General features: G+C 36.2%; 2 protein-coding genes across 2 annotated transcripts in view; both read left to right on the plus strand.

The window, feature by feature from the left end:
• Window positions 1–882: 882 nt before the first annotated feature.
• On the plus strand, window positions 883–16,548 carry LOC131430438 (ero1-like protein). Its single transcript, XM_058595438.1, has 6 exons — window positions 883–1,524; window positions 14,464–14,715; window positions 14,988–15,259; window positions 15,322–15,895; window positions 15,957–16,108; window positions 16,164–16,548. The coding sequence occupies exons 1-6, from the start codon at window positions 1,336–1,338 to the stop codon at window positions 16,213–16,215; spliced, it is 1,491 nt and encodes a 496-aa protein (XP_058451421.1). The 5' UTR covers window positions 883–1,335; the 3' UTR covers window positions 16,216–16,548.
• A 3,852-nt stretch (window positions 16,549–20,400) lies between these two features.
• The window catches only part of LOC131432259 (cilia- and flagella-associated protein 298-like), a 57,965-nt gene continuing 52,406 nt past the window's right edge, over window positions 20,401–25,959 (plus strand). The window contains exons 1-3 of the mRNA XM_058598407.1: window positions 20,401–20,640; window positions 20,707–21,101; window positions 21,159–21,386. Coding sequence (XP_058454390.1) covers window positions 20,502–20,640; window positions 20,707–21,101; window positions 21,159–21,386 — 762 coding nt within the window. The 5' untranslated portion in view covers window positions 20,401–20,501. The remainder of the gene's footprint in view (window positions 20,641–20,706; window positions 21,102–21,158; window positions 21,387–25,959) is intronic.

Raw genomic sequence — 25,959 nt, forward strand, 5'->3', positions numbered from 1 at the left:
TTGAGTGCAACATTCTTGTACGCTACTGCAGCGAACAAGCAGCCAAAAACGGCTCTGCATTGAACTACGATTTGACATTCTGTACTTTGACGTCGTAAGAGTTGTTTGATTTCTGTTTTGCCTTCGTCATCCGTATAGCTACGTGCCATTCGCGTGCAGGGTTGTCACATTTAAATCTGCATTTTTCAGAAGAAAAATCTGTAAATCTGTATCGGGAGCTCAAACCCTGTATTGAAAATCTGTATATAGAAGTGATAAGAAATCGAAGCACAATGGAATGAAAAAGTCTTTAGAACCCAAATTTAATGAAATCAAAACTTTTCTTAGTCTGAATTTTATGATTTTGTAGTTGAAAAAACGCTGGAAGTTGTTTTTGCGTTGGAGCCTCTCGAAATACTGATTTGACGAAAAACTTTCAAAATCCAATCTGAAAGTGAAACTTAATCTGATTGATTAATTGGCAATCTTTTTTCTTTACCATCATCTTTTCATCTTATCAGAAGCAATTTTAAAAAGCATAAGCAATTACGCTACACTAGTTGTAAATAAAAGTAAGCATAAACAAATCTTTATTAGCAGATAGAACATCTGTGTTTACTGTCTTTAACATACTCTTTTACATTTAGTTTTATCGTCTTTTTAGAATTAACACACAATCAGGATAATGTTTTCACTTTGAAAAAATAATCAATACTATTATTTAATATATTTTAACTTGATCTTTATTCAATTGTTAATCCACGCTATCAAAAATCTGTACAAATCTGTATTTATTGCCAAAAATCTGTAATCTGCATATACAGAATCTTGATCACAAATTTATCTGAAAAATCTGTAAAATGCAGATTAATCTGTATATGTGGCAACCCTGTTCGCGTGTTGCTTTTGCGAGTTTTGTTGACGACCAGCTGTGATAGAAGGCTGCGATTTTCACAATACGATGCACTCATTTCAGTATGTGATTCGCTACCGTTGTGATTGCTGTTACTTTGATAGATTCAGTCAGCTTCCAAAGTAAGCTGTCAGTGGGAGTGAAAACCCGGGTGGGACGTGATAGTGAATACGAACGTCATTCATCGGGCCTGGCCGCTTTGTTGCTGAGTGTTGACGTGTAGTTTTCCTAGTGGAAAATCCAAAAACGTATCACAGCGATCAAATTGTGGATTGAAAAATGAAGATTAGTTGTTCACGGTTGAAGCGATTGGACGATTCTACTGTTCTGGTTACAAACATCGACTGCGGAAGTAGACAAAAGCGAAAACAAATGCACAAGCTTGAATAGAAAGTTGAATAACTGTGCAGTGTAAATAATAACATTCCTAGACTTTGCAACAAATGAATGGAGCAGCGACAACAATGTCAGTGTCAATAACACAGTTCCGGAGGAGGTCTTCGGGTCATTTGCACCAATTCCAGTGGTTTATTGTTAGTTTTGTGGCGCTAATAGTTGTAGTGAATAATTCCAGTGGCTATTTTTACAAGGATGGTGACGATCAGACACAGGATCGGTTCTGTTTCTGTCAGGTATGTATCGATGATGGCGATTTGTGCGCGTTTTCGTTGGTGGGTGGTTCCTCTACTTGATGGACTTAACTGTACAAATTTTGGCTACGTAGGCATGCATGTGTAGCTATGCGTAGAATGAATATTTCGGGAGGGTTGCAATTACACGTCATTTTCATGAATATAAAAAAATACATAGTTATTGTACAAGTTTCCGATATCAAGTGCTAATTATTTTATCAGCATAGTGAATTCATTTTCTATACACCCCCGCTCTGGTTCTATTGAGGCATTTTGTTAGTCTGTTTCAATACATATTTTAAAAAGCTTTGCATATTAAGATCTACTGTTGCTGAATGATGAGATAAAAAATTGTATGAAATTTTACCAATGAAATGTTCTTCGAAAGAACAAAATTACGTATTCTGGAATAAATAAGAATACCCCTTGAAAACACAATATTACAATTAGTAAGTAAAGATGACATGCCTGAACTGTTTAATAAAATATAGGGTATCAGAGGTATTTTGGCCACTTTATATATGCCCACCTAACAAACTTTATGGATTTAACCTATGTTAAGTAACCCATGTTACATCAATTAGAAGCTTATCGCATCATATTACCTATTGTGGAAGGGTTTTTCGAAGATATTACAACATTTTTTGGATATTTTTACAAAGTGGGCCAAAATACCTCTGTTACCCTACTTTACACTATTGCTGTTACTTGAGAAAAACCAAGCTTTCATTTCAAGATGAGATTGCACAACTTTTTGTATTTAAACGTGGTCTGGTATTAAAGTCCTTTTTAGAATAGTATCTAAGGTACTTCAAATAAAGTGTCGCGTGTAAAAGATTGCGCAAATAAAAGATAGCTTCAGCACAGGCGAATTTGGTCAATAAAACTGAAATATACACGGAAAAACCGGTTCGTCGCAGCTGGAATATGGAATATGATTTTGAGACCACGTCTGTGTTTTCTATGTAGGGTTTGTATATCCAAAATTAAAAAAAAAAACCTACAAACAGGGATCAAATCTTGAACATCTACAGCTCGATCAATTTTAAACAGATTTTCGATATCATCACTCATTAAAAATATTTCGAGTAGATAAAACTATATATTTCAGATAATTAGTGGTCCAAACTTCAATTAATAACGAATAATGTTCAATTTTTGTGTGCTCAAGCCATTTCTAACCCCCCAAAATGACTACTATATATTTATTTGTCTTTGTCTGATACGTCAGTATAGACTTTGCACTTAGGTGCAACACAAAAGCGCTTACTTTCCGTCTGCCTAGCGGTTTATTTCGATTTGTGAGGTAGTATTAGTTTTTCTACATAATCTGCTAAAGCACTGATGAGTCGAAGACGAAACATAAAACAAATGAAAATAGTAATGGACACTTTTCACAAATCAAAACCTCTAAATAATCACAAGTAGTGTTGAAAAAATGTCAAATGGATATTACATATACTGCCCATACTTGCATATCAAGCCCATATAGATTTTCGCCATTTTTGGATGAGCTTGATTGAGCTATTCTTTCAAAAGTTTAATATACTTTCAGAAACTTATTATCGATTACTTTAAACGGTGTTGGTAGAAAAATAAAACGAAAGTCACCTTGTACGTATTGCACAACCAGTTCGTGTAGTTGGATAATGTTTATAAATTGTATTTCAACAGAAATATTTGATATGAAGATTTAACTAAATCTTATTTCTACGATTCGTTTTTTAGTCATCAGTGAATTCGCAGTTTATATTGAATATATCTAATTACATGTTATAAAGGAAAGCGTGTGTGTATACCCTATCCCAGTCAGGTGGCGGTTTTAGGAAAAATATGTGTTTTGTTTACACTTGCCAATAACTTTAACCCTGGACTTGGTTAGATATTTACTCAATCGAATTCCGATGACCATTTCAAATGCAGCGCAAATAGTGTCCCGAGATAACCGAACTATCTATTTATCCCGTCTTAATGCAATGTACAAATCAAGTTTACCAAAAGTACTGCCTCATTACGGTTTTCGAAAACTGTCATATACTTTCTCTTATGACAGCTTTGAGATTGCTTTTGTCACGACAGTCCGCAGAATGATGGTCATGAAACTGCCAAGTTACTGTCTTCCTCTACCCACGACTGTTCGTTACCTCGTTTTTTCGCTCTTCCAAACCTTCGCTGATTAGGTGTTGCTGTCAGTAGTAAAATTCTGCTCTCTGTAGAACAGTACTGAGGTTGTACTCGGAGTGGACCGGCTCTTTCGCTGTATTTTTTTACTGTTACCACAGAAGACAGACATCCAAGCTAGTACAAACTTTTTCAAAAACGTGATTAATCCACCTAGCAGTGAGATGATACCTTTTTTTTATCAATCCGCATGTGTTTTTTGCATGGATATTCTTAGGTGTTTTAGTTCTCATGACATTATTTTAATTATCGTCGTTTTAAACGGCAAATTAAGATTTTAATCACTCATTACCCTGTAATTTCGAAACTGCAAATCGTATCGAATTTCAATCTTAACGTGTGACAATCGATTGAACATTCCATGAGATGTCGAAGTAAGTTCCGTCGTCATTATTTTTTTCATCATTATTTATGGTACTTCCAGAGCCGGTATTCAGGAACTAGCATAACCCAAAATGATTCGAATGGCCATAAATTAATACGCCAAACAATTTACATCTTCTATATCGGTATGAAATTTAAAAACTCATCATCTGTAATTCCAGAATCGGATAAACTTCACCAATTTTGTATGGGACCTTAAGTCCAGGGTTGTTACGGTCGCGCGAATTTCGCGGTTTTCGCGAATTTCGCGATTTTCGCGGATTTAGCGCGGTTTCTGCTGAGATTTTGATGCTATGGCGCGGATTTCGCGCGAATTAAAAAAAATCATTCCATGTTTGTGAATCATTCGTTCGAATAAAAAAAGTTCTTTGTAAATTTTTGAAGCTTGTGAATTTTATGAAACCCTAAAAATTTAAAGATGGGCGAACGTTTCAGCAACTGGTCGAGCTGGCCGAATTGGTGAACTTTCACCTTGATAAAACCAAAATTTACTAGAAGGCGGTTCTAGAAAATGTTCAGTGGACAAAATTTAGATTTCATGCTCTTCGAACTCGAGTGATACAAGTTGCTATTTCAACAGAGATGTTACCAGGAATTACAAAATTTTTCGATATATGTGATTGCGTTTTCCCATTCCAATGCAGAAATCGAAAGATTTTCGCACTCAAGGATATTGATGTCTGATGGAAGATATCGTCTCAGTGAAAACATATTCAATAATGCAAAGAACGTAATAAATGAAATGCTATTCTTCAAAAATATGGTCACAAAGTTTGAGTATGATAAAAATCGCATTCTTAAAGCAAAATTGGCACGACAGGCTTACGAAGCGAAGTCTGACAAGAAAAGAAACGAAGAATTTCTGGGATTCCATCCGTGGTGATAGGAAATTGTTCTAATAGTTTGTTGGTTCTACTATCCAACATTTACAATTGTTCTTTGCGCTCTGCAATTTTTCCTGAAATATGGAAGAAATCCTATGTGAACAAGGGTATAGTATTCCAATCTGTGGAATTGATGCTTCCTTCCCCAAATTTAGTAACCTACACTTCCTTCATCATATCTTCTTTACAACCACGACTACAAGTAGATTCTATATACATCGATTTCGCTGCTGTGTTCGACAAAATCAATCATCACATAACGATCTCCAAGTCAATCTACTTGAAACCGGGATTAAACGGATCATTTTTTAATTCGCTTCGATCATATTCAACTGGTAATGAAATGATAGTGGAAATAGGTGCCTGTACAACCTCACCATTTGCTGTTACCTCTGGAGTTTCTCAAGGAAGTCACCTTGGACAGTTATTAATTTTATTGTATCTCAACGATCTAAAGTAGCAAAAATTCTGTATTCAAGTCCGACTATAATATTTCACAAACTGTTCTCGAACGCGCATCGTTTGTTAAGGACCTGGGTGTTCTGAAATCCAAGTTAAATTTTAAAGAGCACATAGAGCTTACTATGTTCTAAACCTCTAAGCTATTAGGATTCATTATTCGCGTTACTATAAAAATCTCTGATGTACATTGCTTGTAAGCTCCGTAGTGCTCTTTAGTTCACTCAACTCGAATATACTTCGATTATCTGGTCACCTTATTACTAAAACGATATCCAACGCATTGGAGCGATTCAACGCAAATTTGTCCGATTAGCTCTCCGACGTATTCCATGAATATATCCATTAAACTTACCGAGTTACCGTGACCGCTGCAAACTGATTGGTCTCGATTTATTATTTGTTCATCGAGATTTTTGTAAGGCTAGTTTTGCGGCAGACCTACTTCAGTCGTAGATCTATTGCTCAGAGTAATTGCAATCGTTACAATTAGACATTCGTCGTCGTAATCTTCGATTCTATTTTTTTCTTCGAATTCCCTATGTTATGGATATAACGAGTCTATTGGTAGCATGTGACGCATATTTAACAAATGTTTCAATTCTTTCGACTTTCACTTATCACGTAATGTTATCAGGAAATCGTTCCTCATGTTATTGTTTCATTTGATTTAGTTGCTATAGAAGCACTAGATTTAGGGAAAACGTATTATTTGTAGGATTTTAATCTATTGATGCAAAAGATGAGAAAGTTTTAGTGGACTTTTTCCTGATCCAAATAAAATAGCAAAAGATGAGGAGGAAAAGCAAGACATTTAGAGTAAAATCTGACAACAGAAGAATGCTCTATTATAATTGAAACTGAAAATAAAAAGATTCAATTTCGCGCTGATTTAGCGCGTTTTAGTGTTTGACTTCGCGCGGATTTCGCGCGTTTTGATTTTGAAATTTTTCGTAACAACCCTGAAAGTCCTTTAATTTGAATTTTTGTTTTTGAAGTTCGATTTGGCCGGTTCAGCCATCTACGAGAAAAATGAATAGCATTATTTTAATTTCGTTTCATATATCATCCTGTGGTTCCGCAATCAGAAGTCGGATCTCCGAGAAAATTGAGTGAAATTATTTGTCACTCACGCATTTGCTGATCTCGACGAACTGAGTCGTTTGGTATATGGAAGTTATGTTCTTCCAGATTTTATTGCTGTAAGTAGTTTAAATCAATATAATTATGGAATTACTTTCAACTCGAAAATGCTGATATCATCTGGTTTACATATGTCATATTCGAACGATTATGTTGCCAAAAACGAACCGTGCTAAAATCGGTCCAAAGCAAATTGTACTGTACACAGTCATTTTGGTATTTAGAAACAATTGTATGTCACAGTATAAAAAATCGTGTTTTCCGTTTTGCATTTCTTTGTCATACAGCGCTCAAAACTCCTACTGCTGGAATAAGGGGAAAAGTCGTTTACACTACAATTTCGATATCTCCGTTAAAAATGGACGGATTTTAACAATCTATGTCTTGTTGGATAGCTATTACCGTGCGGAATCTAAGTCTGAAAACATATTCTGTTTTCAAGGTCAATTGTGACAGATACTGTCAATAAACTGAAAATTTTGACATAAAGCTTCGTATAACTCAAAAAGTAAACATCCGATCTCAAAACCATTCAATAGCGTTTTGGGTGACGGGGAGATCTTTCATTTGCGACTAGTTTGATCAAAATCGGTCCAGCCATCTCTGAGATCTCGATCTCTTAGTTGACAACACACATACAGACACACACTCATACACACACACACACGGACATTTGCTCAGTTCGTCGAGCTGAATCGATTGGTATATGACATTCGGCCCTCCGGGCCTCGGAAAATTTTTCTAAAGTTTGAGCGAATTCTATATCTGTTTTTATATTTATAAAAAAAGGCAAAAAGCTGTGTAAAGCATACAAGTAAAAATCCGTTAAAAATTACCGTTGCGCACGACTTTGCACGCATGAATTACCTTTGTATGAAAGCTCTAATGCAAGAGCCCATAAGGGTTTACTGGGCTGCTCGAAGCGCCTCTACAGGAGAATTGCTACTTGATGATTGCTTTTCAAAACAACCTTAAAAATTCTTAGACAAATTAAAATCTCTACTTGGATGTCTGTTCTCTGTGCTATTACGTAAGCACCCTTATGAATCGAACGATTTTTTAAAATTAGTTTCAATGCTGATAAGGCAACGTTTTTAGTTGACTAGACAGGCTGTTCGATGAGAAAATTTTTATATTATGAAACTCACTCTACCAAAATTTGTATCTGATCGTAAAACTCAAGAGGATAGAGAAAAATAGTCAAGCATGACGATAATTTTGGTTTGAATATGAATATATAACATCAACTCGAATTCAAAGATCATGCCATGTCATAACTGAGCGGCTGAGTGCAAAAGTCGGACAGGTGCAACTTAGTTTGGAAAACCTGTTTAAGTATGTTTGAATGCAGAAACCGAATTGAGAGCAAAAATTGGAGTCGGATTTTGTAATGCAAGAATCGTTTGAAAACATATTTTTTGCAGGAACCGTACAAAGGCACGACCGAGCACAAAATATATCCTTTAACTGGACAAATAAAACGATTTTATTTTATAATGATAATTTTAGAGAAAGAGAACGTACAAATTTATTATTTTCATTAACAGTCGATCGAGTTTATCGATTCCAAAGAAGATTTAATATATTTTGATCGAGAAATGCTAAATCAGTAACTGGAAACCAGTAAACTCAGTAATAGTGTAATTTGCTTGATCCTTCGGTAAAAAGCGTCGATAATCTTCGGAAAGTGTTCGTAAATACTACAAGGAAGAAAACATGTGAAGCAGTCCGCACAAAATGTTACTGTTAATTCCATTGATTTTTACTTTCGCATACTAATTATAACTGGATACGCAGGAAAAATTCCGCAATTTTGTTCATATTTTAACTTGATTTTATTAATACATAAACTAATATTGTCCTCGTTACAATGCATGTAGCGATCAGACGTTTGTTGTTTTGATGCAACTAATAATTGAACTGAAGCTGGCGCGGTGAACCGAGTTTATCATGGGGTCCTGTTCAATGATACATGTAAAATCGCATTTCACCTTATCTTGAGTTTATCTTGCAAATCAGGCCGCTTATCTATTATGAGGTCGCTGAAATCAATTTTCAAATTCGAAGAAGTGAGGTTGGACGCTGTATTGAAATCTGAGAAACTCTTAGTTAGAGTTAGATATTATTTGATAAATTATAAACAAATTTGATTTTATTAGTCTTTTTAATAATGTGTAACACCTCCTAAATCAAATCTAATAGTTCTAAATCATATGTTTGATGACAATACATAAACAATCATTTTATTATCCATATTTGTAAGATTTCACTACCTGTGTTCGATCAAATTCAAGTAAATTGAAAAAAAAAAAAACGTCCAAAAATTTTCTATCTCGTGGTGACCACGCTGTTCGATTTTTCAATAGCTTGATATTGATATTTAATATACTCAAGCGAACACGGCTGCAGCAGATGGCAGAAAATTCCACCTACGCACAATGCAAAAGCGATATATGCGTTCGCTTTATAATCTAATCATCAACTCACTGAAAGAGCTACTTGCTATGTACACCTATGAAATGTTATACAGCATATATTTATAGATAGATTCCTACACGCTTAAAAACAGTTACTCAAAAATGAGTAAGATCTCACTCATCTACAGAAAAAGTGGAACAACTCTAATTTAGAGTAACTCCGAAGCTACTCAAATTCGAGTTCTTCCACTGGAAACGATATTTGGGTAAAATATACTCATTTACTGAGTAATACTTTATTTGTACATGTACCAAAAATAGAGTAACTTTCACTCAAATTTTGAGTGAAATTTTATTTCACATATACCAAATTTGCAAAAAAATTGCTCCTTTTCTGAGTGTATTGTATTAAAATATTAAGTAATTGAACTCAATACTATATCAAGTGGTGGTTGCTTGGAGTAGTGTGTCAATCGTAAATTAACATACATGTCAGTTATGCTCAGGCACCAATCATACACTTATTCCTCATAAATGACATTTGAGCATATTCGGTTTCATTCTAAAGCACAACACGGAGTTTATCATTCCGGTTTTTGTAGACACAACACCGTTTGTGTTGAGCGACTCACCCTCGAAATACGCGATCTCACTAACAAAATATACAACCTGTTGCTACAAATGGTTATTACAACTTTTAGACTGATCTTGCGAATAGTAACAAAAAAAACGAGTTGTTAAACTCAAATTTAGAGTAGGAGTTACTCAATATCATTGATGATAACTACTCAATTTTTGACGTTTCCATGTATCATTTGAAAATGAGTAACTAGTACTCAAACTTTGAGTAACTTTTTCTAAGCGTGTATTTGTGCGAAACTTCATACCACGCAGAACGATGCAATGTTTTATGCATGACGCGAAGCTTCCCTATAGCAACCGGGGTAGAACTGCTACTACTAATGAAATTCGAGGTGTAAACAACGATCGAAACCATCGGCCGTGCGAGAGAAATCAAACGAATGGCATACTGTGATTGGTACGTGAAAACATATAGGTCGATTCAAACCAATTTTTCAATACATGCTCAAGTTAAATGTTTCAGAATCGATTGGTTGTTAATTTATATAAATCCATCAACATGTGACTGAGTTATTATTGTTCAAAATTATGACAGAAAATTGTTATGCTTCTAGTTTTGAAACTTTTAATTGATACCCGTATAGAGAAGAGGAAGGTATTTTTAATACCAAAAGCTTTGAATGCAAACACCGGACAAAGACTACCGGTTCTTCCAAAATAAATATTTCTATCCGGTTTTTGCATTCAAAGCTTTTTTTTCGTGCATTGCAAAAACCCCGATTCCGGTTTTTGCTCTCAATGTTTTTATCCGGTTTTTGCATTAAAAAATATTTAAACAGGGTTTCTAAACTAAGTTGCATTTATTCGACTTTTGTTTTAAGCCGTTCAACTGAAGCATTTTATGAAATTTGTTGAAGAATATCTTGGACATCTGAAATTCAAAGGACCTTTGTAAGGTCTTATTTCTAGAAATCGAGATAATTTCAAATTTTCGAGAGATGACTTTTTCATAGAACTATTTACTTTTAATCAATGAACTAGGAATCCAATAATAATCGGCGATTCAAAGAAAAGCAAGATCCAAATACATTACATTCGCGATAGGGACCAGCATTAAATCGGTATAAGATCCACTTTAGTAATACGATGGCGAACCGAATTATTTGTCCTGTTGATAGACATTTTCATGTCGTTTTTCATTGATTCCACTCGCTCGGTGCCAGTGTTTTGCCCTGACGGCCGATCAATGAAACGGTTTTGTAAAGTTTGGTTTGCACGCATGCTGCTCGGAAAAGAAAACGAGTGCAAAATAGTTGCCCGCGAATTGTCCCGAAAGTGCATTTTTTTCGTGCGGTGCAAATCAATGAAACACAGTGCACCTGTTTTGATTGCCCGACTGCACGAAAAGTGCACAAATCGAGCAAAACACTCCACGAGTGTTCTCAATGAAAAACGACATCAGATGGGTTATAACACACTAATCAATTCCCTCTCATTCTGCTACTAATACAGAAGGCGATAGGCCCTTTGTCGATGCCGTTCTATTGACCAAATGTCATCACGGAAACAAGGGGAGACATGAGATAGGAGCCTGTGAGCCTCTATCTATATCATTTGTTGGCGACCATAAACCTAAGTACATACAAAGTGGCTTGAACAATGGAAATTTCGATCAAAAATTTTGTTCCTTCGCTCATTATTTGAAGAATGTATCTAAAAAAGTTGTGTATAAATTTCAGCCGTTTTGAAGAAATTTTTCGCGTTTTGGGACATTTAAACTCAGGTCGTTTTTACCGTTCTCTTTAGAAAAGATATAAAGTTTTTGGAAAAATCGACTTTCAAACGGTGCATTGGAGACCCATAGTGTTATATATCATTCGACTCCGCTCGACGAAATCGGAAAAAAATGTCTGTGTATGTCAATTTTACTCGGAGATGGCTGAACCGATTTCAACAAACTTAGGCTCATTTGAAAGCTACTATTGAATTATTTATCAATTTTTAAAATCAAATAGCTATCACTATTGGTTCTGGAGATAGAATGGTATAGGTGGCATTACCGACGAAGCACATTATTTTGGTTCTCGCTCAATTTTCACGGAGATCACCAAATGAATGACGATAAACTTGTTCCAAAACTACAATATGGTCATTGATCATGTTTCGAAGGGTAACGGCGAACATTTTCGGTTCGGGAGATGTGATCTCATATGCGACGTAACCGACAAAAAAATTCTCGGAGATGGCTGAATCAATTTCGAAAATTTAAGACGCGTTTGAAAGTTACTATTAGGTTATTTGATAGACTCACAATACAAATGGCCGACTATAAAATCTTAAAAATATGTTTATGAGACTATTTAAATAGCAAGAAAAAGCCATTATCACATCACTAGGTGGATTAAGAAGGTCTTTCTATTTACAAAGAGTCATTTATTCTAGGAACTTTAGGTTGCGTCATTGTAAGCTTTGAAAATTGCATGCTTTTTCTGACATAGGTATGGACATTATGCCTAAGCTTTATTTTGTGAGAGAACTGTCTCGCACAAAATAAAAGCGATATGTATGTAAACACTATATTCGAAAAATACAACACTTTCCTTTGTGTATAATTTTATATTGCATGGATAAAAATTTATGAAATTTTGAGTACAGTGGAATTTGAGTGGTTATCGAAATGGTTTCCACCCCAAAAATGTTTCAACAAAATATTAGGAGCATGGTCGTGTCCCACAGGTGGATCGCGAAACAGTTGAGAATCGACAATTCGACTGTGTTCCTTGTGGTAAAATCGAGAAAAAAGACTCAGACAGCCGAGTGGAAGAAAAGTCAAGTAATGCCGCTCCGTGAAAGCTGGAAGCTGAGAGAAAACTTTAGGTGCAATTTGAATTTTTCGATTCGGGACGTGACCAAGAAGGTCAATTTTTCACCTGGTTCATCTAGCAGACAATGAAGTGAAGCCGGCCTTCTTGATTACGGACGTAAGAAAAAAGCCTAACCGAATCGATAAACGGAATATAAAGGGCCAAATCCTGCGCCAGGAAGTAGTACTGCTGGTACTGCTGAAGATCGTCGGTCGAAATGGACGACGCTATGTACCTAAAAGCGGACACCAAGCAAATCCTCGATCTGGAGTTTATTCGTCGGCAATTTCCGCTTGGATGTTACGGAAGTAGAAGGTCGATAGATTTTCCAAGATGTTACTTAGTATGGCAATAATTCTGGGTAGTTATGAAAGATGGCGCAAGTGTTGCACATGATTTGATTGGCAGCGTCTAATCTGCAGACATTAATTCCAAAAGACTCGAATAAAACAATTTAGAAAATAAAATGTAGCTAATATTTGTTTATTTATACTATTTGTTCTTCGAGAGTTTCAAAAATCTCGGACCTCAAGTGAATTTTTGATGATCATTTCTAGCTGTAGCATTTTGGCGAGTGCAGCCTTCACGCGAAGACTATCGTTCTAATCGTTCAAGCAAACAGGTGAACCGGACACAGAAACCGAGTCGAATGACCAACATGTGAGCTTGCAAGTTTTAAAGAGACTGTCTTTGAAATACTTTGGATACTTACTGATGAAACGTTTGTAAAGATGGATGCAGATTTAAACTCGGGTTTTCTGATAGTTAACTAGGAAAATTCAGGCAATGTTGCACATATTCTTCGTGTAACTAATCCATTCACCCATTCTCGCTGCGAATATCCTGTCTATACTCATGCCCGTCTCGAACAACGTTGAACTATTCACTGAACGGAAGAGAGAAGGGTGAAAATCAATAAGCAATAATCGTAGAGCCCGAATCTACTAATACATTCTTCGCTGCCGTTGACGAAATATTTGCCAGGTGGAAGATTGTTCACTATTATTCATTAAATTGAAAACTTATGGATAATTGTTGTAAGTGAATTCTTGAGCATTTTGCCTCACACAATTCGGGTCGTTGTCGCCCTAAAAAATATGAGACGATAAATTTGACGATTTTTCTATAAAATTGCAAATACATCGTCTGTATTAGAACTAATGTTAGAAATCCGAATGATTGGCAAAGAAGTCGTCTTAAAATCGTCTTCCTCACCCTAGAAAATTACTATGGAACGAACATCAAAAATTACTTATAACAGAGACATAATTGTTTTTTTTTAAGTTTTCCAGATATGATTAAACCATCGCCTTTAAAATTTTATAGTTATCTGTTGTTATGGCGGACTTTCAGTTTCATTAAAATTTCAGTGAAAAAAATTGGTAACTTTTGAGAAAAGCAAAAGGTGCATTATGCTTCGGGGGTACGTTTTACCCCATCTTCCCCTATACGGACAAGTCCGAATATCAGAGCGATTATCGAAGGCGAAGGGAAGCGAACGATGGTCATTGGCGTTCGTTGCATTTTTGATATTCGAGCAACATTGAATGCAGGTTTGTCGAGTGATTTACATTTGCGGAAGAAAGTCTCAAGTTCGATTCCCAACTCCATACATAGAGTCAGAAAGTTTTTCTGGATCGAAGAGGCGAATGACATTATGGTTAAAACTTCTATAATCAAAAACAAAAAAATTGAGCTCTATAAGGAAAAGTAACTGTCGATATTTGTTTCCCACCTCTTTTTTAGTCAAACTTGAGATTTTGACTTGACATAACTTATGCAAATTATCTATAGTGATTCGTTGATTCCCGAAAATAGAGAATCATTATTTATTGTATTATACTATAAATGTATTTTCATATTCGTACTAAAACTCAACCGACACAGTGTGATCGTAGTGACAGTGTCAAATAATAAAAGGTTCAACTGAAAGAATACATACAACTCAATTTTATTGAATAGTTTTTCACTTGTTCTGCTTTACTTCATAGTTACTTATTTGTCACATTTGTCCGTCCATTCTAGTTGCAAGGAACGATCGACGACTGCAGCTGCAACGTGGACACAGTGGACTACTACAATAACGTGAAGATTTATCCACGGCTACGTAGTCTTCTAGTCAAAGACTTTTTCCGCTACTACAAGGTGAATCTGGTTAAGGAATGCCCATTTTGGGTGGATGACAGCAAGTGTGCCATGCGCTTCTGTCACGTAGAGCAATGCGAAGAAAAAGATATCCCACCAGGACTAAAAGGCGACACGACATCTTATCATCAGGTGAGTTATGATTGTGGTGAATAATTGACATACAAATGATTTTGCATTACTGAATAATGAAGTCGAAGCTTGGATGTTGTAGTTGCCATACTGCAGGAAACTACAGGAAAAACTGTGATAAATTTATTGGAATGCGGGATTGTTAGAACTGGTCTCGTTCCTTGTCATTCGTAACACCTGCTTATCGCTACGCACCATTCATTAGAGCCACGTGCTTTGGTAGCATGCTGTTGCTCACGTAACTAATTCTTTGTGTGTTATTCTCTTTGCAGTACATTAAAGAAGTTCAGACGTTAACGAATTGCGATGAAGATTTAAACGTGGAGCTCGGCTACTTGAACACGAGCATCAGTGATAAGGCTCACAAAGAATTTAAAAAGTGGGCAGATTATGATGAGGCTCAGGACAATTTCTGTATTTTGGATGATCACGAACCTGGGGCTGAATATGTAGATTTGTTACTTAATCCCGAACGTTACACCGGATATCGAGGGGAATCGGCTCGCAGAATTTGGAACAGTATATATCTGGAGAATTGCTTTCAGTAAGAGATGGCACTTTTAATTTTACGCAACTTTGATTCATCTATTTTGGTTTTCATTGCAGATCGCATTCAATTCGTCGTTCAAATCGATACTCGGCTATGATTCCATACAAAGATATGACTCTGAGTGAGGTGTGCCTGGAACACCGAGTCTTCTACCGGATGATTTCCGGGCTGCATTCCAGTATAAACATTCATCTGTCTGCGCACTATCTTCTATCGGAGAAAAATTCAATGGGATTCGTATCTCCCACCGGGATTTGGGGTCCCAATTTGGAGGAGTTTGAACGGCGATTCAGTCCGCAAACAACCGACAATGAAGGATCTTACTGGTTACGCAATCTATACTTCGCGTACCTTGTGGAGATGCGAGCGTTGGCAAAAGCGGCCCCTTATCTTCGGAGTGAAGAATATTTTACCGGCCGGGAACGCGAGGATAAGGAAGTGAGAGTTGCGATGAAGGATTTGCTTAATGTGATTGAAAGTTTTCCATCACATTTCAATGAAACGGTAATGTTCAGTGGAGGAACTTCCTCTGTGAAACTGAAGAATGAATTTCGAGAAAAATTCATGAACATCTCCAAGGTAATGGATTGTGTTGGTTGCGATAAATGTCGACTGTGGGGTAAGTTGCAGGTAAGTTAGGATCAATAAAATTCAAAATGCGAACATTGTTAAATCTCAGGTTGTTCTGCAGGTACAAGGTATGGGAACTGCTCTTAAAATTTTATTTTCCGGTAAATTCGATGACCAAATCGAGTCAAGTATGACAACTAAATTAAAACCGGAAAACTCACAGTTCAAATTGAAACGAGCAGAAATTGTAGCGCTATTCAATGCGTTTGGAAGGTTAATGAACTTGATACTTTATATATTCACGACTCTATTACCCTAACCTTTGCAGGCTTTCCACCAGTATACACGAATTGGAGGAATTCCGTCAGCGGATGCGATAAATAAAGTTCAGTTCCGTTGAATGACTTCTTTAGACTGGTAGCTAAACGAAATCAGTGATATAGGTGCTTACAGGGCATGTTGAATCATAATTTAAGCGAAAATTACCGAAAACCCTTCGATTAGGGATCTTCTGTTAAACAATCATTGTGGAAAACCGGTTCGGAAATAATGCAAAAGTGTGAGATAACTAAGGTGTGTTGCTAGAATTTGCTCAAAAGTTAAGCATACGAGTCCTAATTTAAACAATGTCGTGAGAAATTTGTGTACATGTTTGTGAGTATAAGGCGCAATTATAATTTATAGAGAAGACTACAATTTTTATAAGTTTGTAAATAAATACACATTTTTACAAAAATAAACTCACCGTTATTTCATTATTGTTGATGAAATCTTCCTTTTTCATTGGAAGAAAGGTTTTTCTTTCAGGCCATTATAACCCAGGGGTTTTCAAATTTGAGTTTGAAGAAGAGATGTGATATTTGCTAAAGATATATTTGGTAATCAAGTGTGTCACTTAGAATAGTGTCGATAGGAGTACTGCCAGAAACAAATACCTTCATCACAATTCAAACAGATGTAGGGGAATTGTACCCATAGTCATAAATGGCTTACATTCAGCGGGTTTCGGCCTAAAAAAGCAATATTACTGAGAAATAAAGAGAAGATGTGAATGGAATAGTCTTGAGGCCTGTTTAGAAAATATTTACATGTAGGGCTTACTTTACCCTATTACTCCGGAACCGTAAGTCGGACCAAAATGAAATTCAGAGGTTGGGTATAAGATCATAAGACCGCACAGTCTAAGTTTGTAAAACTCGGTCTCACCATCTCTGAGAAAAGTGAGTGTGTAATATGAAATTGGAATTTTTACTCAAATCACCCTACAATTCAGGAATCGTAAGTCGGATCCAAGTGAAATTTAGAAGTTTTGTGAAAGTCTTTTAGACCATGAAATTGAATCTAAGTTTGTAAAAATCGGTCGCACCATCACGGTTAGTACACATATTTTTATTTTCTACAAATTTAACTCATAACTCTGGAACTGGAATTCGAATCCAAATAATATTCAGGAATTTTATATGGGATCACAGAATTTAGTTTGTATCCAGCAAAATTATATCAATAGCGTTTACGTGTGTTGAGGTTTTCGGTGTTCAGTCGCTTCAAACCAAATTCGTATTCAAGGTTTCTTTGCATGCAATTATATTAATAGCGTAAAGTTTCGCATGTTACGCAAATCGTGGCTATGTTAAGATTTTAGTCTGGACTTGAAGAAAGCAATAAAGCTTTTTTAATTATAGAACGATTTCGTCTAATTGATATTGGAAATTATTCTTAAGTGAACAAGAACTATTTTCAAATCTTTCGAATTCCAAAGCAGATCTAACTTTGCATTTCATTCGCAAATGCTTACATGTGTACTACCCATACTTGCATATCAGTCCCATATTGAAAATCAACAAATATTGCATTTTTTGCCTTTCTCATATAGAAAGGTTATGCAATGTGAAAGCCAACTTTTGAACCGAGGCCCGGAGGGCCGAGTGTCATATACCATTCGACTCAGTTCGTCGAGTACGCAAAATGTTTGTTTGTGTGTGTGTATGTGTGTGTGAGTGTGTGCGTATGTGTGTGTAATGTTTTTTTTTGCACTAACTTTTCTCGGAGATGGCTGAACCGATTTGTACCGAACTAGTTCCGGAATTTCATCTGGATCCGACTTCCGGAAATATAGGGTAAACTGTGTTAAAAATTTATTACCATCACCCGTAAAAAAAATTCTAAATCGACCTCAAATCTTCTCCAATTGATAGTTTTTATCAGTAGACGGTCAAACAAAACGATTTCGGTTATTCTTTTAAGAATCGAAGAAAATTATTTTAAGAATACCACAGTATCATATATGATAGTATGATTGATATGATGAAGGCTTTATTACACCACTAGGTGGATTAAAACAGGTTTTGTATTTTGTAATTCGTTTATATAGAATCTGTTACGCAACAAGATTGGACCCATTTGCGATTACTTTTGTTAACGAACGAAAATATACTCGTATACCGGTTCCATCTTAATATGCTATGCTTCTCTCGCACGTGGCAAAATTTCATGTTTGATTTTCCATTCGTGTGAAACTTTTAATTGTTCGATATTATTAGATTTGTGATTTCATTGTCATATCATGACAGCTCAAACAGTAACTTTGTAGGTTTCAATGCCACCAACACCCGAGAGAAATATTCTGAAATCTTTCGTTAAGCACAGTACGTTCGAGATAGTTCCAATTTGAAATTTTCGCATATGCCTACATTTGAATTTGGTTAAAATTATGGCGAAAGAGATGAATCTTTTCCTAAAGTTGTTGCTTCGGAGGATGAAATTGTGAGTATAAATGGGATCAATACATTTGATTCTGAAGGAAGCTATTTTGGCGAAGAACTGAGATCGAAACGCAAAATATCCAAGAAAAATTATCGTACCGGCTATATCCAAAGATAGTTTATCTTACATTATCTAAATTTTTTCATGCATTGCCAGCGCTAAAAAAGCAAACCAGTAAGAGCATCGACTACATGGTTTGTAACGCTTTGAGTCTAACAGCAAACTTTCTTGGACGCGTTTCATGTGAGACTGAAGCTTTTGCGTATATTGATAGATTCACGCGCTTCTACAGTTTAACATTTGTTCTGAATGATATATAGCTTACTCCTTCAAAACCATCGTTTCCGTTAGGGAAAGCAAGCTCCGTTTTATAGACTTTTAGGAGTCCAATAGGACACTGATCACAAGTAATCGAAATTTCAATCACATAGAAAATACGTGACTGTATCCTTTCAAATGCAATCAGTAGGTGAAATGATATTTACCGTTTTCGCTTGAAGCCAAAACTAACCTAGTCCCAACCCTAACTGCTGTCGAATCCATACATTTGACAGCAGTTGGGGTCAAAACTGGACTGGGTTTTACTTCAAGCGAAAACGCCATTAGTGATTGCAGTAAATTCGACTGAGCTATAAGTGATTAAAACCTAACCACATTTCTTTATGTATTTTGCCTTGTATTTGTAATTTGTTCCCCTATTTAGAAAACAAAGATGTGTTACACATCAAAACACATATTTGGGAACGCAACATTGAAATTGCTACGATACGAGATTGAATTGTTTATTATGCCTGATGCCATATACTCCATACTGCCGTTCTACGCATAATTATCCATATTTTATAGGACTTCCTATGCAATGTGGTAGAAACAGGTGGGGCAAACACAACTCTTTTGAGTTAGTGAAATTAACTTTGCTTCAGCAAGTCAAGTAAAACTAAAAACCACGTGCTTGCTTTCGTCACATCATTCGGACTAGTTGGCATTGAATCAAAGCATGTTTATTTTTCATGTATGTCGTCATACTGAACTATTTACAAATTTTTGGTTATCAACGCAAGCAAGTCATGTGGTCTGCCCCACCTGTTTATATCACATTGCTTCCTATGTATGGGACAATTATGCTTAGAACGGCAGTATATGACATCAGAACATTAATATTAAACAACCTCAGTTCGTGCCAATATTAAGCAATTGAAAACAAAATTAACGTTACACCACGGCAGACCGCTAAACGAAGCGATTTTGTATTTGATCGTAATAAGTTCTTCAATGGCTATAAATAGTTCAAGTTCATGTTCCTTGGTTGCAGGCTCTGTATTAAACGTTTGGTCTCTGAAGTCCTCAGCCGTATATTTGAGCCTAAACCTACAACAATTTCTAGTATCAGTAAAATTCTAACATTTTCTAGAGAAAGGCTATGTACCATACAAATCGGTGTTGAATTCCCCGTTAGAAAATCATATTACGTAGCAGAATAATTTAGATTAACACATTTCATTAACATGCACATGACATTATTGTGTGTTGTTATGAAATAGTTGAAACAAGTGCTTTAATGTATTATCTTATTGGAAAAAATTGGCACTTGCATTTCGGAGATCTGACATGCAACTTATTGTGTGAAAATCGTACTAAATTCTATTCTTTGTAACCCCTTGTGGGCTTTATTGTTATAACCCTCACAACAATCACTACGAGTAACCAATGTTGTTATGATGTTGTCTGGTATTGGCATAAACAACTGTTACTAGGATACTTTGATCGAGCATGCATTTGTTTATTTCACTCCGAGACTCATGTGGGTACTCACGTTTTAACTGCAGCTTTGAGAAAACTGTAACGTTATATTGTAATCAAATTGCAGAAATAATAATTGTCTTAATAGTTTTATCACCGCAAAATGGTACTGCTACATGTGAAGCGTGCTGACGAAAGTCAATTTCTATACGAAACAAAAACTACCGTAACTATCGAAGAACTGACGCTAGAGTTGGTAACAATCTATAATGGTCGATTAAAAGTCAGTCGTGTTTGCTCTGGTAAGAAAGAAAAGCAGGTTTCATTAATATGAAATTAAATCCTAGATTATTTTCACACAATCACAGAAATTGAGGAATTGGCTAAACATGGTACCATGTTACCGCCGGATATGCTTGGGCTCACCGACGAGCAAGTACAAGAGCTCAATCTAAACGACGAATGGGGCGAGAAATGTGTTCCGTCGGGAGGTTGGACGGCTAACCCGGACCCAGTGGGGCGCAGAAATGGTCGCCAACCACAGCAAAGAATGCAGGATGTGCTGGAAAAAGCAGTTGCCGATGCCAAGTTATTGATTTCCAAAAAATTAGTCCAAGAAGGACGAATTCTATTCCAACGAAATGTGCAAGACGCCTTGGATCTGCTCCGAGGTGCTGTGATGATTGTTTATCCTATGCAGTTGCCACCACATGATCCGATTCGAATGGAATTTATGAACACAGAAGATTTGACTGGTACACAAGTAAGGAGAAACTACAAATTAGTAAAATTAGTTTTGTTGAATAGGTTACCTTTGTAGGCTTCCACCGAGGTAATAGAACCGGCAAAAGCACAACTTTGGTTCGCCGGTAAACTGATGTTAGCTGATCATAGACTAGGTGACATAGTAGGAAGCAACGAAAAAACTAAAATAATCATCAAACTGTCCAAAATCAACGAAGGAGCACCCGGGAGGGAACCAGTCATTTCAGAGGAAGCCCGCAAGCAGCTGATGTTACAAGCATATCGACGACAGGAGGAACTTAAGGTAAGTGTGTTTTGCCTTTCTCATATAGAAAGGCTATACAATCACAGCAAAAACCGACTTTTGAACCGAGGCCCGGAGGGCCGAATGTCATATACCATTCGACTTAGCTCGACGAACTAAGCAAATGTCTGTGTGTGTATGTGTGTGTGCGTGTGTGTGTTTGTGTGTGTGTGACAAATATTGTCACTCACTTTTCTCGGAAATGGCGGAACCGATTTTCACAAACTTAGATTCAAATGTAAGGTTTCCCATACAAAGTTCCTGAATTTCATTTGGATCCGACTTCCGGTTCCGGAATTACAGGGTTATATCCACCAAAAATGTGAAAATAATGTTACTAACTTATCTCGGAGATGACTTAACCGATTTTCACAAACTTAGATTCAAATGAAAGGTCTCATAGTCCCATACAAAGGTCCTGAATATCATTTGGATCCGACTTCCGGAATTACAGGGTGATATCAACCAAAAATGTGAAAATAATGTCACTCACCTTTCTCCGAGATGGCTAAACCGATTTTCACAAACCTAGATTGAAATGAAAGATCTCACGGTTCTATATGAAGTTCCTGAATTTCATTTGGATCCGACTTCCGGTTCCGGAATTACTGGGTGATATGCAGTAACAGATCGGCTAAAAAGTTCGTATCGTTTCTATGAGAGGGCGCCACTAAAATTAAATCCATATCATTTTCAGTTAGTACCAACCTTCAAAAGATACGTGTATAAATTTGACAGCTGTCTGATTATTAGTTTGTGAGATATTGCATTTTGAGTTAAGCTACTTTTGTTATTGAGAAAAAATGGAAAAAAAGGAATTTCGTGTGTTGATGAAACACTACTTTTTGATGAAAAAAAGTGCCGCCGATACCAAAAAATGGCTTGATGAGTGTTATCCAGACTTTGCACCGGGCGAAGCAACAATTCGTAAGTGATTTGCAAAATTTCGTACTGGTCATATGAGCACCGAAAACGATGAACGCAGTGGACGTCCAAAAGAGGCTGTTACCGATGAAAACGTGAAAAAAATCCACAAAATGATTTTCAATGACCGTAAAGTGAAGTTGATCGAGATATCTGACACCCTAAAGATATCAAAGGAACGTGTTGGACATATTATTCACGAATATTTGGATATGAGAAAGCTTTGTGCAAAATGGGTGCCGCGTGAGCTCACAATCGATCAAAAACAACAACGAATTGATGATTGAAAACCATGCTGAAATTGAACGAATTGGGTTTCGAATTGCTCCCTCATCCACCGTATTCTTCAGATTTGGCCCCCAGTGACTTTTTCCTGTTCTCAGACCTCAAGAGAATGCTCGCTGGTAAATTAGAAGCAATGAAGAGGTAATCGCTGAAACTGAGGCCGATTTTGAGGCAAAGGACAAATCGTACTACAAAAATGGTATCGAAAAGTTGGAAGATCGCTATAATCGCTGTATCGGCTCTGATGGCAATTATGTTGAATAATAAAAACGAATTTTGGCAAAAAAATGTGTGTTTCTATTAAACGATACGAACTTTTCAGCCGAACTGTTAGTGTATTATGTAGTATTATGAAACAGAAATCTTCAAAAATATTTTCTAAACTTTTCAAATTGTAGTATTTCGGGGAATTTCTGATGTAATATACAGGAGAAAATGAAAATGAGAAAGGCATCATTACACCACTAGGTGGATTAAAACAGGTTTTTACTAAACTATCCCTTTGTTCAAAACTATTTATTCTAAATCTTTAGAGAGACTCCTATCTTTTCCATTTGTTTAAGATTTTATGAACATATCCATCTGATAAAATTTGATTTCTTTTTTTCACATTATTTTTCCATATTCAATTCTAAAATTTGAATGATAAAAACCCTCGAAAATCTTTTAAAATGACAATATTAGTAATGTAGGTATATAAGAATCGGTCTAACTGATTTTGCAATATGCAATAAATGAAAAATAAATACCTATTTGATAAAATTGATCATCTCACCCATGATAACCTATAGTAGATTTTTAATTAGGTTACGCGTCAGCCGGCTGCCCAGGTAAATTTGGTTTTTCATTGTGCTACATGTTAATTTTTTGCATTTTTTTTTGTACAGTGCAAATCAGTGAAACACAGTGAAGCTGTTTTAAATGCTCGACTGTTTGTATTTAAACGAGTGCGACTCTCATGATCTTATCGAAGGAACATCTTAAACTGTTATGCATAGGTTTAGAAAGAATAAAGGTGCGAATGTATCCAATAGTAACAGCAACAGAAGAAAAATAAATTAGAAAACCTTTTTCCATTCCACCTAGTGGTGTGATGATGCCTTTCTCGTATTACTCATATTCTCATGGTTATTATTATGGTATTTTTTTCAAAAAACTGTTCATTGGGTAGAAACAGGAAAGTATGTTCGGGCACAAACAAGCAAAATCTACAAAACATGTTTACCCTGTAGTTTTGGAACAGGAAATAGTATCCACAACAAATTCCGAAATTCTGTATGAAACTGTTAAACTTTTTCTTTGTATCTACAAATTTGTGAAAATCGGTTTGATCATCTTATACCGTTTTCGTTTATTGATCAGAGCAGTCCGAGAGCTGACCCAGAGTCGCTCAAACAACTTTTGATATGGTTGTTTTAGCAATCTGGAGTCGCTCTAGATCGGACTCCAATTGGGTAGTATCGCTCTGAAAATTTTCTCGGGTCGCACCACGCATCCATGCGAGTTTGTTTATTTTTTTTATGAGTTGTTGTTTAGGGTGCGTACTACGTGTTCGTTTTACTTGAAGTCAGAGTCGCTCGCGTGTAGGTTCAAAAACGGAAACGATATTAGAGAAAAGTGAGTGGGATCTGTTTTGTAGTTTTTCGCCACTATTTCCAATACTTCCGAAACCGGACTCCGAGAACCGCAATAGCTAGAATAGAATTCAGCTCGTACGGCAAGTAACAAATATGACTTATAATTTGGAATAGTTTTGAACCTTATTAAAAATAATAATCTTTTCACTAATTAACAGGGTGTGAGTGTTTAGTAGAATATTTATGATAGAACAAAATTTTTTACACGATGGAATTCAATGGTGTACAAAATTTTATTCTATCAATAATCTTTTACTTCTTCTTCGGTGGCGGTATAAAATTTCTACCATATAACCCAGTAGTTTCGAAACCGGAAGTCGGATCCAGATAAAATTCAGGAATTTTATGTGGAACCATAAGACTTTCTACTTGATCCTAAGCTCATGAAAATCGGTCAAACTATCTCTGAGAAAATAGTTCCATTTTGACGACTTTCAACATAATTTTTGGTGCTTCCGGAATCGGAAATCGGGAACCAGGATAGCCGAAATTAATTTGATGGGCCTTCTAATATCAATCACTAACGATTGGAATAGATGCGAGCCCAGTTTAGAATTTTATATTACGTTTTTTCCTTTACTGCTTTAAGTGACGATATAAAATTTTTAATACTCTCTGAGTAATTCTGGTACCGAAAGTCGTATCCGGATTAAATTCTAATGTTTTGTATGGGACCATAAGACCTAAGTTTGTGAAAATCGGTCACGCCTTATCTGAGGATGGTGAGGTATCTGAACTATGGCTTCACCCCTTAGTTGATGGTAGTTGATATAACCAGTTCAGAAACCGTAGAGAAACCAATAGTCACCAACCTTTTTAGTTTGAGAGATGTTGGCCGGAGCACAAACCACAACTTCATTATACGGATAACTCATAATACAAGCCAATGGCTACTCCGTAATTGCACTTCCCTCAGATCCAATTAGGTTCTTCTTCAATGATACATAATCATTCAATATTACTCACAGGTTACAACATTTTTGACGAATTGTCATTAACCGAACTGCCGAAAATTTCAATTCTAACAATATACCAGTTACATGAAACAGCTTTGCACAGATGTAATTCAAAGTGGTCTATGTTTTACTTTATTTATTAGAAAATAAAGTTATCAGGTGTACAATTTTGCTTCCGCCGTTTTCCGATAGGTGGCTGTACCGTCTGAGGCTGGTCAAAATACATAGATGATAATGCCTTTAAAGTGAGTGTGTACAGGGCCGAATTGTCATTGCCGTTTCAGTGATAGTTGTTCTTGTGTTCGTATTATTCACGCTCGAAAATGTCTGTTTATGAGCCCAATTCTCGCCAGTTGAGGGAAGTTTTACTTTTCTGTTACAATTCGAAAAAATGCAGCTGAAGCGCATCGAATGCTCTCAGAAACTTTTTGGTGATGCTGCTCTGAGTAAAAGAACGTGTCGGGAGTGGTTTCAACGTTTTCAAAATGGTGATTTCGATGTCGAAGACAAACATGGTGGTGGAAGAGAAAAAACCTTCAAAGATGAACAACTAGAAGCATTGCTTGATGAAGATTCATGCCAAACCCAAGAAGAGCTTGCCGAATCGTTGGGAGTGAGTCAGCAAGCCATTTCAAAACGTCTCAAGGCCCTGGGTATGATTCAGAAAGAAGTAAATTGGGTGCCGTACGAGTGGAAACCGAGGGACATCGAGCGTCGTCTATTTGTATGTGAGCAACTGCTTCAAAGACAAAATCGTAAGGGGTTTTTACA

This window comes from Malaya genurostris, chromosome 2 (genome assembly GCF_030247185.1).
Source record: "Malaya genurostris strain Urasoe2022 chromosome 2, Malgen_1.1, whole genome shotgun sequence".
In the NCBI taxonomy this organism is placed as follows: domain Eukaryota; kingdom Metazoa; phylum Arthropoda; class Insecta; order Diptera; family Culicidae; genus Malaya; species Malaya genurostris.